At 39.2% G+C, this 18,568-nt stretch overlaps 1 protein-coding gene across 1 annotated transcript in view; it reads left to right on the forward strand.

Annotated features, from left to right (window-relative positions):
• NRG3 (neuregulin 3) overlaps positions 1–18,568 on the forward strand; it is a 570,166-nt gene that overhangs the window by 169,272 nt on the left and 382,326 nt on the right. Inside the window, exon 4 of the mRNA XM_014940346.1 lies at positions 1–195. Within this exon, the coding sequence (XP_014795832.1) occupies positions 1–195 (195 nt within the window). The remainder of the gene's footprint in view (positions 196–18,568) is intronic.

Consider the following 18,568-nt stretch of genomic DNA (forward strand, 5'->3'; position numbering starts at 1 on the left):
CCGGCACCGCCGGCCGCGGCGCCCGGCCGCCGCCCGCCGCCCCCAGCACCCCGCCGCTGCCCGCCTGGCCCACTGCGGCACACGCTACCTCCTCCTACAAGATCTACGTCCACGACTCGGCGCCGTCCTGGACCTTGTCTCCCTTCCAGGAGTCTACCACCACCACGCCGGAGGCCAGCACGACCCCCAAAATCCGTAAGTGCCGCCCCGCGCCCTCGGGGCGCCCCGCTCGCTCGCTCGCGTCCCCCTGGCGGAGCCCGCTGTCCGCCGGGCGCCGGCGGGGTCGGGGCGATGTCTCGGTCGCGGGAGACGCGGGTTTCCCGTGCGGTTGCTGCCCTGCGGGAGGCCGGAGATCTCCGAAGTTTGCGCTTCTTTTCTCCCTTCCCCCGCTTGCGCCCCCTTCTCCCCCCCCCTCCCCCGGCAAGTTCACCGCTTGTGTGATGGATGGTGAGGCAGGAGCAGCCATTTGAGGTGATTAGATTTCGCTGTGGTTTTTAGGAAGGATGTAGACCTCTCCTCTCCCCTTCCAGCCTGGTCTGCGGAAGGTATTTAGGAGGTGTCGGGAGGTGTCTGAGCGAGAGGGACAATTGATGACCCCCAGGCAGCGGCGCTCCCAGAAGGGGCAGAGTGGTCCTCGGGAGGTGCGGGGTGGGTTGTGCCCCTGCCTTTCTGCCTGGGAGGGAGTTTGGCTTTCCACAGTCGTCTCCTTTGAAACAGCGGGTTCTGGAAGGATGGATGCTCCCTCCGTCCCGGTTCCCGGCTCCTTCAGGAGCCGCCGCCAGCTCCACCGAGGAGCACAGGGCACCCCGCGAATGTGCAGACGCAGCCAAACGCTTTCCCGGCTCCTGTGTGTAGCCACAGCACCGTCTTGCCGTAACTGACTATTTTTTTTTAAGCAGAGGAGGGGGCTAGTTCCCCGACTGATGCTCGGTGCCTGGTTCTTCCCACCCTCCCAGGCACAAACCTAAGGATTTGGGCTAAATCTGAAAATCCGTTTGGTTGGGGTGCATCAACTTTCAGCTTCTCATAAAGGTTATCTAGGACAAATGCAATCCGTGCCAAAAAGAACTTCTGTGCTGTGCTATTTAGTGAAATGCTCAATTATACTGTATTATAGTCATCTTCTGCGATTTCTTGGATGCAGCATAGGAAATGAGAAGCCGTGTGTCCTCCATTAACTCTTAGCTGCTTCTGCTAGGAACATCAATTCAGTTGAATGCTACCACCTGAATTGCTTTTACAGCCCAGGGCTCCCCTTCTGCATGTTAATGTTGGCTATTCCGCTGGAGGATTATGTTAGCAAGTCATTTGAACTTTATTTTGTCCATTAAATCTATTTGCTGATGAGCCCCGGAGCAGAGAGTATATGCAGAGTGAACTGATCTTGTGAATTGACAAAATCTGGAGAACAGCAGCAAATTGGACATGTATGTGTGGGTGGGTGGGTGTGCAGGTGGTGGATCGCTAGGCATGATTATGAATAAAACTATCACTAAATCAGAAGAGCAAACAAGGCAGTAACTCGCTTTCCCACTGACTGCTACAGTAACTGAGAGAGAACCGTCCCTTACAGGTGTGTCTGAGCCTGCTGGCTCTGCAGGTACAACCCCTAAGCAAGTCAGATGTTACCAGAAGGAAGATCTCTTGTGGAGCTGAACCCTACCCATTTCACTTAGCTGTAGGGAGCTGTATAGGGCACTTCTTAAAAACAAAACAGCAAAGGGAGCCTGATTTTCAATCTCTGTCTCTGTTTTCAAACCTTGTATGAACCAGGTACATTACGTGGTGTTTCAAATTGCCCTGATTTGTGTGTGTCTGAAATGCTGCCTGGGCTTGCCAGGTGGGATCTGTTGGGGTCAGAATGCTCCCTTGCAATCTCTTCCTTTCTCCCCTTTCTATTTTTTTGGGTACATAAGAGAGATCCACAGCAATTTCCGGCCCTCTATGCTGTCTCCTTACAAGGTATAGAAGGTAATAATATCCTGATTAATAAATAATGTTCAGCTGGCAAGCTGAACTCCACACAAGACACACAAAGGAAGAAGAAAACCCACAATCTTGAAATGTTCCTGGCAGTTGCAGAGTCTTGTAACTATTATTTGTTTTAGGGAGACTGCTAATACCTTTTGCAGCAGGGTGTTTCCCCTCATTAAATACAGCTTGGTTATAGGATGAAATGCAAGAAGTGCAAATCCAGCAGAAATTGACCCTGTTTGGGCACATTGATAGCAGAGATTATCATTAATGGGAGATTAAATAGATTACATAAAAAAGGATTTGAATTTGTAGGGCATGTGGAAATTTTTTTTTAAAGCCTTACAGCTGCACTTTCCTGATACACATGAGCGTCTCTGAGGATACATGTAGATTTCTCTGAGGCTGCAGTATTCACTGGAGGGGAGAGGGAGAAGAAATGCAATCTTTCTGCCGTGAACTGCTGACATGGTGTGACCCCACAGCAAGTGTCTGCATCTGCCACTAACAGCTCTTGGAAATAAAGAGATTTTTTTTTTTTTTTTTAGAAGAAATTCATCCTCATTTCCCAGGTTGAGCATGGGAACATTTCCTGTGTTCCTTCTGTGCCCATTGCTCCAGCTGCTGTTGAAATGAAAGTCATGGATCCCGTTATACCGTGTGAATACAAATCTGACATGACAAATCTGATGCCCCAGCTTTCAAAATAGTGCACACCCTTATGTGATCCTCTGGCTTGGCAAGGCACATATGTGGGCAGGAGTCATAGGTTATTTAGCATTTCACAGCTTTTAAGAAAAGAAGCAGCTGTCTTTATTTATACTGGTTCATGTGGCAGTTTATTTAATTGTTTTAACACATTAAAATGGGCTCAAATTATGACTTAGGAAAATGGAAGGCAAATCGGGAATAATTTCTGCAGAAAGCTGGATGATTGCCCACCTGAAATAAATGTTGGTAAAGCCTTTTCTCTGTGTGTGTATTCATCTGAGAAGATGTTGTGAAATCTCTCACTTTTTTGTGGGTGTGCATAATGACAATAATTCTTGGTTGTGTTTCACTCAAAGTCAAGCTATCTGTTAGCTGTTTTGAAAGTTCTTGATGAAGATCCCTCAGGTTCTGACTAAGCAAAAGCCACTTACTCATCAAATCTCACTCTGTGTCTTGTGCCTGCATGTTTTTCTCATGATCACGCACGGACTGTGGCTTTTCAGCATGAGCCTCTTTATCCAGTGCTCAACATAAAAATCAATCATTGATTTAGAAGGATAGTCCAGCCTGTAGATCAGAAAAATCAACCAACTGATTGGAACGCACCAGTGAGGTTTTATTTTTATCAAGCCATTGGTTTAATTTCTGAAGAGTCATGCCCTGATTTTTCCAATATGCATTTTTCATGGTATTCTGGGTTCTTCAGTAATGTTATTATCTTTAAATTGAGATACTGTACTTATATGAATTCCTGTGTGAATTCAGCTATGAAATAGCACTGTGGTTTCTCTTGTGTTCATATGGCCAGAGGCTAATGCAGGGAACTGAGGTCAGGCAGGTGGGGCTCAACTAATGCATAGTAACTAAGGAAAGAGATGTTACAGAACTCTTAATCAATAAATCTTGTGAAGTCCAATTGCGACCTTTTTTTATGACTCCAGACTGCAGCCTGAGTATACTTTGATTTCCTGCTAAAGATTTTCTGGTCCAGTCGTTTATCCTAGTCATATCTCTGTCTGTTTGTTATGCACGGCATGGGTTCAAGTAACAAGCATCTGGCAGCTGAACTGTTACCAACACTGACATTTTGGTAAAAGCTGTTTGTTTTATTTTGCACTGACTCAAATATCTTTTTCACATTAAGGATGACACTTAGATGGAACTGCGGGGTTTTCACCAACTGGAGGGTGTTGTGGGAGGTGCCAAACCATAGTAAAACCAGACCTACTCTTCCCAGAGCTCTAAAACGTTCTGCCAACAAATGACATGAATCTGTGAACACTTCGCGTTATGATCATGAGCTGTCATTGAAATCGAGGGGAACACACATGACTGCAAAGCATGTGCCCTTAGCATTGACTAAGATTAATATGCCAGTTGTTTATCAATTTGTAATGCATCAAAAGCTGTTGAATTGAAAAAAAATGCTGAAGCGAACAACTGGGAGTTCTGAAAGCATTTGCTTCTTCCTCGTTCCCACTTACTTTCTATTCACATACCATGAGTCAGTGTACCACAGACATGATTAGATTTGTGTTTCCCATCTTGAATACTTGTCAGCAGGAAGGCTACTGTCAAGGTAAAAATAATAAATACAGAATTGCAGTCACACCACTAAAGTGGTTGTTGTTATAATTTTTTTTTTTTTCATATTTTACAGCATTAACTTGCTTCATCTGTTTCAGTGAAGTTGGATGACACTGGACTTAATTCTGTTTTCCATTTATAATTCCCTTTATAGTTAGGAACTAGCACAGTTATCACTGGGTTCAGAAGGAAGTGGAATGTTTAAAGAAGTCCCAGTCACAGATACATACATTGATTCTATTCAGGTATATTTCCTCTCTGTTCCTTTTATTGAAATACTTGTTAGAATCCCATGACCTAGGAGAGCTTTCACAGCACTGGTATGATGAGGGGAAGGGATATGGCTGAAATTACTCCATGCTGCCTTTTAACCCTGAAGAAAATTCTTTTGGGGGCTGTAAGGATTCTCATTACATTGATTTAACCTGTGATCACTGGTAAAAGCAAAGCCTTGCATTTTATTTGGCATATTTTTTTTGCATCTATACAAGGACATTATGTGATATATTATATGTTGACAACAGAATACCATTATTAAATTAAAGTATTGATTCATTGCAAAGTATTATGCTAAAGTAATGTCAGTGGTTTGTCTAAACCCACAGAAAATGGAAATTAAAAATTAAAGGAAAAGACCTGTCTCTATCTGCAGTGTTGTGTCTAGTGTTGCAGTACATTTATCATCTGACTCATTGCTTTCGAACCTCCTGCAAAGCCCAGTAAATACACGGATTGGTATGGATTTGGCTTTGACTTTATTTGTAAATTCTTTAGCTCATGTGGCTTTCAGGAAGTACCTAAAGGATACTAGTGTTTGGTTTTGCTGATTTCTCCCATGACTTGTTTGGAAACAAACTGCTCAAGGAAAGGCAACTAGTAAAATGGTCAGAGAAATAAATAAATAAATAAATCCAGAGATTTTGGATGTCTCTGAGCCTGGCAGTCTCTTTCGAGGGTCTTTGTGAACAAGTTTGCAATATTCCCATCTTAACACACGTGCACACATGTGTGTGCACACATGCACACACACAGAACACAGGCAGGTATCTGTGCATTTGCTAGTACCTGGTTTGGAGGAGGATCGGGACCTCCAAGCCTGTAGTCAGGTCAGGACCAGCCTTTGCAAGGCAGGTGCTTTGGTTGTGCTGCTTGTCCTTGCAGCGTGATTCAGAAGAGAAACCTGGAGGTTTCATTGTAGCTAAGTGGACTTGACTGAGGTAGCTTGAGTTTGCTTGACTGAAAGCCAAGTTGAAGTGCATCTTTTTTAATGTGAAAGTCTCTTTCAGGTCCTGCTGTATGGAAGAGATTTGTTTATTTGTTTTCACTGTTACTATTAAGCTGTGTTGGGTTGTTTTTTTTTTTTTTTTTGCATTACGAGAGTAGACAAAACACAATTAGGAAAGACAACAAGATGCTTTGTGTTATGGAGATGATTTCTTACTCTAAGGGGCTTAGTTCTTGGATCAATATGGTGAGGGTTAGAAGTGTCAGTTAATAAGGCAGCTGTGCTCCAGATCAAAACTGGAGCTGTGTTTTTTTTTATTGCTCAGAACTAAATTTCCAAGGCGGACAGCTCTTAAACCTACTTTCATACTTTTACCTTCCCCTTCATACCTAATCTCAAGCCACTTCACTGAGTAAAGTGCATCTTCAGTGGAGGGAAGTAGCTCCCTGTGAGGGCTGAGCAGACGGGCTTGCCAGGCAAGGACACTTCTGACCAGAACAAGACAGAGGATGAGCATTCAAATGGCTTTTGGGCAACACACAGAGAAAGTAAATGCACATTGGTGGACAAGTGCTTTTTGACTATTTTTAATCACACAGGTTTCTGGGGCCCCTTGATAAAAAAATGCATTCAAGAGGAGAAAAACAAAAAAGTAGCCACAAAGAAAATTAAAATAGCAACTGTATTTATAAATTTCAGTGTGCTTTTCAAAGAAGAAATACCTGGTTGGATCAACTCTTCCTGTTGAAATTTGGTGACAGGGAAAAATACAGTTATTAAGTACTTATTGCTAACTGTTTAAATGTTTGTTTCTGAAACTTTATCAATATTCTTAATATTACTCTAGTAATAGTTACGGCTACTGATAAAATAAGTAAAGCATACAAAGTTCTTCCGCTATTCCATCTTTTCTGTCCTCCAAGGGCAGTATTTTGCATTTCCACAGATGTCTTTTTCATGTAGTTTGTAAATAGGAGGATTCCATGACATTCAGGTCTTTTTTACAACGTATTACTCCTGATTTTATTTTTTTTGTGATGTAGTTCTGATAATTGCTGGCTATAGGAGACAAAATATTTAGCTTCAAAGATAATTCGCTTCATATCATGTTTAGCAACATGTCCAAATTGATTTGTGTTTTTCCTCAAAGTAGTTTGATTTTTGTATTCCTGCAACAGTTAAACCTTTGGGAGAAGCTTAGGTAGAATGGGAGAGGTCTGCTCTCCAATAAGAACATAACAGGCTAAAAAGATAAAGTGAAATACTTGAAGAATTTCCTACTTTAGTCCCTGTAAAATAAGCTCAGCAACTTGCAAAGTCTTTGCTTTTTGTTTTTATATTTCCTTTTTGTTTATTATTATTTGGTTTTATGTCTTTTCCCTTTGAAATTTGGATTGATTTCTTGGCAATTCTAAGGGCCCTACAGTCGTGTCCCATCCCTACCGCCCCTTGTATTTTATGCTCGTGGTGAAGATGGGTATCAGCAGTGCATATATATTGGTGATGTGGTAGGTGCTCTTTGTTGAAAAATGAATTAGTATTTTAATCTGTATGCAAAGACCTTTCACTGATGCATTTTGTAACTTTGTTAGCAAAGAATTGAGGAAAAAATATCCTGATAGTGTTCTGTGTAGAAGTTGTACTGTTAAGTAGGTTAGAGTCTTTGGTTTTTATAATGAGATTGCTATATGGCCTGATTTGGCAAACACATAAGCCCAGTTTAGGGTGTGCGAGTGATGCCTTTCCTCTTTTGTAGAGTTACGCATCTGCAGAATCAGGGTCAATGTGTCTTGAACTTCTGTGTGATTAAATCTGTTACTGTGTCTTAGATTGCAGTGTTAATGCTTACAAAACATGCCTGTGTAAATAAATGTACATCAGCTTTAAAGTGCTGCTTTTTAAAAGTTGACAGCATTATTTAAATGTGCTTATTAGAACTGAGTTTCCATTAGTGCATTTTCTTTTTTGTCTGTGTTTAGCACTACTATGAAAAGTATACCATTATCCTATTTATTCTTTGCCTGAGAGATGTTCTGTAGTAAAATCTTTGTGTTCTGGGGGACTCTCGTTGCTTAGCTGTAGAACGTCACAAGTCATGTGGCTGATGAATTTTTTTTTTGCACATCACTTTTAAATGATTTCCTTACCTGATTTCTATTTTTAAAAAAAATATTATTCTGGAAAATAACGTTCCTGGTTTTATATGGTTTTTTTTTTCTCTGTATTACTTGCACAGCTAAGATATATGCCAACACTGTCTTTTACCTAAGGCTTGTAGATAGAAAATATTTTCTGAAACATTAGAGATGGCAAGTTGTATTTTAAGATTCAGTTATTTTCTGAAACAAAACTTCTGAAGCTGTCTTCACATTGTTCATTTTCACAGCATCATTGCTGTTAAAGTTCAAGGTTCTAGTTCAGTAGGAAGTGAGCCTTGATTGCTGGTTGTTACCAGACAGAGGGGCTATAGCACTGTGCAACAGCAAACCATTAAATTAGTATTAATAGCAAATAGCCTCTTTTCCAGATCTGATTATTCTCACTGATGTCAGAACTTGTAAAGCAAGCATTTGAGATAAGATGGGGTTATTCTCTTGGAAGGGCTTTGGTGGTCTGTTTTAGCTGCAATGACAAGGGTTTTTTTCTTTTCTAACGTGGTTGGCAGGGAAGGTAGAAAATGTACAATCCAGCCTGCAGCTGCTCTGCTGCTTCTGAATGTAATCAGGATTTTAACAAAACCAAAAATCTTGTATCAAAAAGTGTTGCTAACCTGCAAAATTGTGCTGCATTGTGCAATGCTAATGTTTACTTATGTCTCCCAGTTTAATGCATAATAAAATAGCATTTCCACTAGTGTGCTTGGAGTGGCAGAGAGTTGTAGCTAGTTAACCTTCTCACTGACTCAGTAATACCCTTGAATATTAAAAAAAGATGTAGGCAACGTTTGTTTCTTCTCCCCCTCGGTGAATTACAGAACAAGTGGTCAGAGGGTTATCGTTAAAATAGTACTAAGCAATCCCAGAAGTTTTGACTTGGGATTGATTGTGTAATACTAGATAAAAACATTCTGTTAATTTTCTTCCAAAGAAGTATGCTTTCTTAGTGTTTTTTTAAGAATAGTGTTGTGTGGAGAGGAAATTAATTTTCTTGTTCAATCTGTCAGTAAATTTACAAAAGAGAAAGGAGGTTTTTGTTTGAAACCTAGAGATAAGCTACACTGGAAGGGGATGGTGATTCTCCTGCTATTTCACTGTGTCAAATATGAAGACTTTGCACTGCCAGGGTTCAGTGGGCAGGGGGTTCAGGAACTTAACTGAGGGGATTATTCCAATGAATGTCAGTGCTCCTGATTTAGAAGGGTAGAGGTACTTTTATAATTATTTCATAAGTAGCTAAACCACATTAGTCTTTAGCCTGAAATCTCGCCCAGCTACATGAGGGTCATAGTGTTAAAAGTTCAATCCCCTCATTTTTTTTTTTTTTAGAATAACTAAAAAGCCAACAACATGCCATGCATAAATATATACAGCAACACTTTTTTCATTAATCAGTTTGGGTTTGTTTTTTTTTCTTTTAGATTTCAATCTTTAGTTTATAATTCATGTTAGTAGTGCATTTCACAGGGTCAGATGCTTATTTATAAGACACTCAGTGTAATAAAGTTGATTGTAGCTGCTTTTGATCAATCAAAAATATTAGTGAGAAAAATACAGGTTGCAAACCAAAGCCATTTATAAATTGTAGTATCTAACAGGTGAAAATACTCATTGAATGCTGTTTCTGAGTTTATAACATACACACTTTTAAATTCACTGATTATCTCAAAGCAATGTAGAAATGATGCAGTCTGCTACTAAACTGAGACTATGTACTTCTGCTACAGGTTTTCATAGTGCATGTAGACTCTCTTCCTACCAAAGCTGCTCTGTTAGGAGGGTGCACCTTTGCCTCAAATAATTACCTTTTGAGCTGCGAAGGTGATGACCTTGATGTTCATAATGGTAATAAAAGCGACACAGAAAATGCAACATTCACAGGATACTTTTAGAGTCATAGGATTTACGGTCTGGAGGCTCATTTGTAGTGGGGGGAGATGAACATTTGCCTCTTGGTGGCTGCTGTCACCTTGCCTCAGAGAAAGGTGGCGGTGGGTGGGCAGTGGAGATGAGGGGTGAGCCGTACCCATCCTGCGCTTCGGCAGAAGCAGCTCTTCAGCTCACTTCAGCCTGATCTGGGAAGACACGGCCTTTGCCTCGGCTCTGTCAGCATTAACTGTCCTGCCTTGCTCTCTAGAAAAGCACAGAGGGAAAGAAGCATTTCTAATACCTTTTCATATCTGGAGCACATTCATTACAGAGGCTTACTTAGCCCTAAATGAAAAGCAAGAATAGTAACTTAATATTTTAAATTGGTTTTAGAAATATCTGCCTGCAATAGGGAATTCTTACGGGTTTTAGTTCTTGGATGGCTGGATTTAATCTGAATACGCGAAGCTGAAATGTTAGTGTGTGATATGCTTTAGTGAGGAAGAAAGAAGAGTCTGATATTGTAATTGTTATTTTATAGAAGATTGAAGAAATCACTTGCATCTACTGGATTTCAGTAATTGGGTAGACTACAAGGCTTGATTACACCTTGTGTTGATATATATTTGAAAAGCTATTCTCTATTATGGTGGCAGGTGTAGGGGATTTGTAGCCAGCCAGGCTTCACTGTTGTAAGGTGTGTCTATAAATGTGAACATACACAGTTGGAGGAGCTACTGAGTAATGGCTGGTTTGTTTACAGTACATATTTTGGAAATAAAAACAGGTATTTATTCAGGTTTGATAACAATTAAAATATGTTTATCTGTGATTTTAACAATGATCCTGGCTGGTGACTGATGTACCTGTAGAAAATCAAGTGTGTTGGACAGGCCTAAGCTAAAAGTCCTTACTCTAAAAGAGATCCATCAGATGCGCCAGTGGGTAGAGTGAGGATGAGGTGTGCTGGGTGAGAAAAAGATTAATAATTCTTGTGAGATGTTTTATTGGCATACTCTAAGAATTTTGTCTGTTTAAAGGCAGTGTGGGTTTATTAGGGAGCTTATTTTTTTAAATGCTTTTAAGAAGATACTGTAAGATTATATCCAATTAATTAAATTCATTACATTTGAATTATTTAATTAGAGATTATTTTTCAACCATCCCTTAACATTCTAACATTCTCAATATTTTTTTCAGGTTTGTAATCCTGTTTATTAATGCAATCTATATGACAGCACAGACTCTTAGACCTTGTTCTTTAGCAAATACTACTTTAAAATAAATTTAGTATATTTTGTGTAATGAAATAGAATTGGAATCCAAGGAACTCATCTCACATGTAACCAAGTATTCAGTGGGAGCTATAGGATGCTCTGCAGTTCTGTAAGAAGCATAATAGACCACAGACAGGCACTAGAATGAGTGTTTTACATGAGAACTAATAATTAAAGCTTGTTAAAGAATTTAGAACATAATGAAGCTCTTCTAATTATCACCAGATTTTGGTCCAACTCTGCATTGACAAAGAGGTAATTAAAAGCTTCTAAGTTCAGTTCATCTCTGCTTAAATAAAGGTTGGGATAATCAAAGCACATAAATAAAGGAAATAGGAGGATATTAGATTAAATGTATGTGATACGCACTTTCATTAGTAGTTGCAGAAAATAAGTTCATGTAAAAAACCCAACAAACCCAAAACCCCAATTGTGGTGTCAGAGATTCAGCACTATTTTATGTCTTTGTTAGTTACTTTGTATAATGTTTTCCTACATTACAGAACAAAATAACTTCCCACTAGGTATTGAACAGACATATCCCATAGTGCGTAGATGGAGATAATTTGGGTGAAGACACTGCTCAGGGTTGAGTAAACTTCCATGCTGCTCTGTTGTTTTTAGAGTTCTGCCCTTTGTTGTTACAATTGAATGAAATTACCTTGACTTTCCACTTCCACCAGAAAAAGGGTGACTTTGACAACACAGAGCCTTTATAATAGACAGCTGCTACAGAATGATTTAATTGTCACAATTTCAGCTTGCTTATTAGTCTGAAATTCATCCTCAAAAGTTGTTCAAACCTCAATGAAAGTAACAGACCATATGTTAGGAGACCAAGAGTGGTCACTTCTTTTCCTTAAGCTTAGGTTTTATTATTTGTGAAATAAAGACATGGTGAAGATACAGATGAGAAGTGAGAGGTGCATTACAATGATGTTCAAAAAGTAATAAGGAAATACACTTAGCAAGTCTTATTTTAAAGTTCAGAAAATACCTGGTATCCTGGATTGTGCCATTGATTGTGTGTGTGATCATTTTCAGTAATTTTCTGACAGTGAAATCTGTTAGACTTCAGTATTAAGGAGGAGGGGATAGAAGCTTTTATTTTCTTAGGTGATTTAAAAGCACATCTCCAAATATAGCCAAGTTATGGCCCTGAATACCAGGGGTGTATCTGCCAGCAGGCAGGGCTGTATGTGAGACACTCTAACGAACCACTTACTCTAGTTCATAATTTTTTATTTTTGTCCTGCAGTGACTTGACTCAGGTTTGAATTTGAGATACTCATTAGGCCAAAAACTGCCATGATGACAACCCAATTTAAATCTTTTTAGCTTAACTTTATAGTCAGTTGTCACCAGGAATTTTTGTAACTACTATGTTTTATATTGCCGTCTTGTTATATTTTAGAACTGAAGTGTTATTGTTGCCATATCTCACATCAAAAGGAAGAAACACTTTCAGTATGGTGTAGTCTTCTATAGATAGAGTCAAAACGCTCTCTGAGTAGGTGGGATCCTTAGCCAAATCCAAACCCAATGAGATAAGTGAGAATAAGTGGGCTCTAGCTAACATTTAAAATAAACAGTTACAAAGGAATGACTTGCTTAGCCTAGTCTGTTCTGCATTTTCTCATAGTTGACTTTTATTAAGTGCAGCTATGCTGATCTCTAAGTAAAAGAAATCTGTTCTAACAATAATAATGTATTTATTGGAGAGGATCTCTGAGAATGAGGCAAGGTTTGTAGAAGACATATTCTAGTAGATCAACTAATACAATTGGAGAAAAATTGGCAAGTGCTTTTTATGTCTCTTTGGTGATGTAACTGATTTCCCTTTCACTTTTCAACCCCCTTCCGCTAGTAGGATTCTAAAATCAATGAAGTTTTGCATTTTTTCTTTTAAAATTAATTATCTGAAAATGTTTTCCATTAGTTGAACTGATATGTTTAGCTTTCTTTTAAAATTAACTAATTATCTGAAAATGCTTTCCATTAGTTGAACTGATATGTTTAGCTTTGTAGTGTAAATAGGTATGTATAAAGCTTGTTAGGTGTTGTCCCATTTGCTTATTTATCCTGCTGTTAGGTTTGGGGCTTAAAAACAATGTCTGTAACAGAAACTTACTAAAGGTGGATAAGAAATTGTTTATCAACTTAAAATTCTCATATATTCGGATTGCCTTAGCAGTTTGGGAAGGTTTTCATATCATTAGTTTACTGAAGATTAATGTGGTAACAGGCAGACATATGATTCCAATACAGACGTTTGCATTGAAGGCTCACTCGTGAATTTCAAAGCCTATAGGAAACGATTGATACCGGTGCTTGAAAATATGTTATGGTAATAGCCTTTTTAATGCCTTTAAGACATTTAATTGCCATTAAGTGGCATAATCTGCTGTTTGGAATGGAGAGCTGGAAGTATTTTGGTTGCAAATAGGATAATGAAAAGGATTGAAAACAAAGAGGAGTAATAAATGAATGGATCTGTATTATTAACAACCACCTTGGGCTCATCATCCTATTTATGACTGGAGGGTGTGCTGTGCACCACCTGAGGTGGGATGTCTTTTTGCCAGGCAATCATTGGGTTGACTACAGGTAGCAGTCTGTCTGGGGAGCTTGGGCTCAGCATCCTGTTTATGACCGGAGGGTGTGCACCACCTGAGGTGGGATGTCTTTTTGCCAGGCAATCATTGGGTTGACTACAGGTAGCAGTCTGTCTGGGGACTGATCCTGTCCATGCTGAAGTAATATTAAAGCTATGTTAGTTTTAATAGTAGTGGATGAAGCCTGTGGATCTTCATTTGTTACTACTGAAGTCAAACTCTCTCAGTCTGGCACGGGCGTGACCAACTGGAATATCCATTTTACTGAACAGTGGGCCAGTGTCTGTGTGGAAGGTTTCTGACGGGGTTTTTGTATTCTGCATGGCTCGCAGTGGTTCTGTCAGTCTCGATTTGTACCACTCATATCATAATCTCATTACATGAACATCAAAGCTCTAAAAAAAATTTGTGGTTTCCGATGGTTTTCCTTTAAAAATAACATAAAAGTTAAATCTTTCCAAGTGGTGTGCCCCCTTCTTTTCCACATGTTGTGGTTGAGGCCAAATTGGCCAATTATGGCTGACAGATGCTTTCCCCCCACCTCTCACTCCAAGGAGAGGAGGAGGAGGGATAAAGAGATTTATGAGTTTAGAAGGAGCTAAACTACTTTAATGAAATATTAAAAATAAAAAGAAAATAATGAAATGTGTACAATATATACAAAACCATATCAAGCTCCCAGCATGATGTCACTGGCAGGCACTGGGGAAGTCCCAGACTGGACTCAGCAATGGATAGGAATCAGGAACACATGGATTGGGATCCAAGGCAGATGAACGGACAGGGTCCTCCTTGGAGACTGGCCATTGAAGAAAGAGGACTGATCCTTTGATCCCTCAGCTTTTATACTGAGCATGGGGCAGATGGGATAGAATACCCTGTTGGTCAGTTTTGGGTCATCTGTCCTGTCCGATCCTCCTTGCAGATGGGTCCCCTCTACATTTTTCCGTTTCCAACCCTCCAGCGAGCCAAATAACAAAGTTAGCTGACCTTGGTTGTTATAGCAATAAGTATAAGAAAGAGCCTCTCTGCATCCTGTTCCTTGGTATTGACTATAAACACAGGTCTTATCACTCAGAGAACAGATAGTTTTCTGCACAATATGCTGTTAATTTCAGAGTTAGAAGAGGCTTAGCTAAGAAGTAAAATTACTGAACTGGTAATGAACAGAACAAACTGAAAGCTGGTTCTGTTTTATCTCAAACCAGGACACCACACGTTTCAGTTGTGATCATGTGGCAAGGAGCTCAGTTGGCAGTCAGATAAGCATTAGGAGAAATAAAATTATTTTTATGGGTATCTCGGTTTGAAGTGATTACATTGCCTTGGGATTTTCTTGGGGATCCACAAATGCAGCTTTGTTAATGATGTTTGTCATTTGTAAAGAAAGCTGCACTGTAAACCTCAGGTCTTAGAAGGAAAGTGTATGTAAAAAAAAAATAAAAATTAAGTTTGTGAGATAAATTGTTGAAGTAAGGTAATATTTACCCATTTTGTGAGTTAAGACAGCATTTATAATCTAAACAACCAGTGCACGAATCCTGTAGAATCGAAGATCTCCTCAGTGACTTGTTTTGACCCAGTATTTACTCTAGTATGAAACAAATGGCTAATTTAGGTAGACTCCTGGTGTCCCAAACAATCCTGCTTGCATCTAGTATTTTTTTTGTGACCTTCATGTAAGAGGCATGGGAGGGAGAATTTCCCTTCAGGAGTCCCCATTTGGGAAAACTGTCTGTTCTTCAGAAAGTGAAGTCATACAGTTTTGCAGCTTCAAGTTCAAACAGTTCCATCAAAACTGAACTTCCAGAGGTTTCAAGGTCATTGCTTAATAAGGATTTACATTAAGAAAAGGTTGAGGTCTCAAACCCTTTATTAAACAGTTCCAAAGGAAAAAAAAAAAGCCCACAGTTTTCCAAAGTCCGAGGTACTTTCTCTGTAAACCATGTGAAACTCTACCAAATGACCGACTTCTCCTAGAGACAAGCAGCTGATTGTGTAACTGGTATGCAGTCACTGTGAAACCCATCACAGAATGTGGGACTTTTTTGAGATGATTTTGTAAACACACATAAAATAAAAAGAAATTCACACAGTATATTTGGAGTTTTTACATGCAATAAAGATATGATCAAAGGAGGATTTGGTACTGCACATTTAAAAAAAATTTGAGCTTAATCTTGCAATAGGCACGAAAATCTAACATATCCTGCTATATTTGCTTCTCAAAGCACAGACTAATAACTATATGGAAATTTCATTGCTGGGTTCTGTAGAATCTTTTTAATAGGGACGTGTAACAGTTATTCCCAAGTGATGTATTTATTTTTTGAAGGATGTGTACACAATAAACCTAACAGAAGCTGTCTTTCCTCATTTCATTTTTTTGATATATGCTATGCTACCTGTGCTTTACTGATGTAGTGAAGTTGTGAATGCTGTTTCCAGTGTTGCGTGCTGATTCTTCTATTGTTGCTGTTCAGTTAAGCTTTTCCAGAAATACCCGGAGAGAACAGGGCAGTAGAGGTGGGAGCAGAGGTCTTGTGCTCAGAAGGAATGAGAAAGACAGATTCAGAACCTCAGGAGATCAGATAAGCCAGTGGAATTGTATGTGTTGTGAAGATTTAGCATGCTTTCTCATATCCCTAATTTATTATGATAAAACTTCTGCCAGTAGGTGAATTATTGAAGAGCTAAGAAGGAAATTGCCCCAGGATGATGTGCTGTGCCCACAATCAGGTGATGCAGTCTGGGATCAATTCCCCTTGTGCTTTTGAGCTGGATCCTGTAATATTTCTCCCAGGGATTTTCCTGGGGTGGGTGGCACTACGGAAGAGAAAGAAGTACTATGAGCTAGAGAGATAATTCCATGTGTCATGGGCCATTTTGGTGGATCTCTTCTATTTCCCCAAAAGAAAGATTTCCTAGCCAGTTGAACCTGTTATTTTGTCCATGCTACCTCTGCACTTCGAATTGAATGAACACTTTATTATTGTCATCATCATCACCTAAGTGTTCCACCACCCCTGAACCTTGTTGAAAAGTTGCCACAAGTCTCAATGAGCAGAGATTCATGCCCCAAAAGATCGTGTTCACTATACTGATTCTCAGAACATTCTTATTTTCTTTTTAGTATTATTTAATCCAAAATGCTGGTTTTCAAAAACTACATCATGAAGGGCAGCTATGTTTTTTAAAATTCTATCTAAAAAGAAAAATTCTAAATTCAGAGTGTCTTATGTAATTACCATGAAAGTCCAATGATGGCATTGTCTTGATTCTTGCCCTGTCCCATCTGTCTCACCTCAGCTTCCATTTCTCTGCTGATTGCTGTCTTAGAGTCAAAGATTTTGATGCAGGCAACTGCAAAACATAAATTCAATACTTGCTTCAGTTAAGCAGAGAATAACTCTTCTGTATTTAAAACTTGCTTAATTTTGAGAATTATTCTTAGGAGTCTTTTCTGGTCTACAAAAATCTTCTGAAAGTCTTTGGAGAGAGAAATATTTGGAATACGTTGGCCCACCTTTGTGAGTCAAAGATATAGTTTGGTAACTGTTTATGATTATCCATTTGTTCTCGTTTTGGGTGGGGTTTTTTGTTGCATTACAGTTCATTTTTTGTCAAATACAGTGAGCTTTAGAAAGTCGTCTTCTGGAACCTTTTCCTGACGCTGCTTTTATGTAAGTGCTTCGTTTTCTCTGTAAGTGGTTCCTACTGGAAATATAACGTTTGTAGAAGATGGTTCCCCATCATATTCTGTGGTAAAGATCAATGCACAGAAGTAATGTATTTCATCTGCACTATCCATAATTGATGCGTGATCTTTTAGTGGAACATCTGATTCTTTCATAGCCTTTCTGTGACTGATACACTTAAATGCCTTATTTATTGCCTTTACCTAATAGCTTTTAAAATTCTCTTGGTTTCCTGAATAATTTGCTCTGGCTAGATTTTATTTTTGAGAGGATGTATCGTTATTTAACTTGCTGTCTTCCCCTGCTGTGTTCTTTCTTGGGGAGAGGTAGAATTGCACACCTTCCTGGATTAGATTTAAAATTCTGATTTTATATTCTCAGACTTTACCCCTTCCATTAAATTTCCTTCCATTTTCTTTTTTTCCCAGCTTCCCAAGTCTTTTGAAAAGCTTTGCCTATTACTTATAATGACTGTTGTCTTCCTTGTCATCCCCCTTTTCTGGCATGACTGAGCTGCATCATACTCTCATCATGTTTGGAATCAGCTTCTGTTTTTCTGTGAGAACCAAGTCAAAACTGATCGCCTGACATCCTTTTCTTGCCGTTCCAAGAAGCAGCTGTTTAACGTGCTGAAGATTCACTGCTAGAAATAACAAAATAATAGACTGTAGGAATACAATCATATTTTCCCCTGTTTACTGTGTTATGTGACCTTTTAAATGGCCACAGTGGGCTAGAATTTTCTGTATTTGCTTGCATCCATCAGATAGAAACTTGTCAAGTTATCCACACTCCTCTGAGTCTTTCCTGCCCTTATTTCATGAGGAACGGTTTGAAGACTTATTTCAGCTTTTAACAATGTTCAAGTTCCTGTCTGCCACAGTTTTCACATAATCATTGCAGTTAAGTGAGTAATTTTTGTATTATATTTAAACATTGAAAGCATATTTTCTGTTACACGTGGGGATAAAGTATTTGAGAATAACCCCCAGAAATTAATGTTTTAATATAGCAGTACAGATCTATCTTCCAAAATCTATGTTGTGATTCCTTAAGTTACATTCTTGCTATGAATATAGTGCATAAACATGGCATTTTCCTAAGCATTGTGTAGTGCTCAAGTAGATGGATTCATTCAGTCGGCCCTTCCAATAAGCAAGTCCTTGTCCTTCCTGTTCCCTGCCAGTTTGGTGGCTGTAGATACTTCTGTTTGGTTTTGGTTTTTTTTTTACATCTCTCTCCCTGTCATCTGAGAGCTGTAACTCGAATGACACGAATGATTTGTTGACTGAGCAGCAGTCAGAGCAGTCTGACTCTCAGGATCAGTTTTCTGTTGGCGTCTTCTTTCAGAAGACAAGATCCTCATTTGGAGAGTATGCCAAGGATGCTTTAATATGGTTTCCCATGTTTTTCCACTTCTGCCTTACCTTTCCATTACAGTATTTTGGGCTGATAT

The sequence above is a fragment of the Calidris pugnax genome, unplaced genomic scaffold (assembly GCF_001431845.1).
Source record: "Calidris pugnax isolate Ruff unplaced genomic scaffold, ASM143184v1 scaffold39, whole genome shotgun sequence".
NCBI classification, from domain to species: Eukaryota; Metazoa; Chordata; class Aves; order Charadriiformes; family Scolopacidae; genus Calidris; species Calidris pugnax.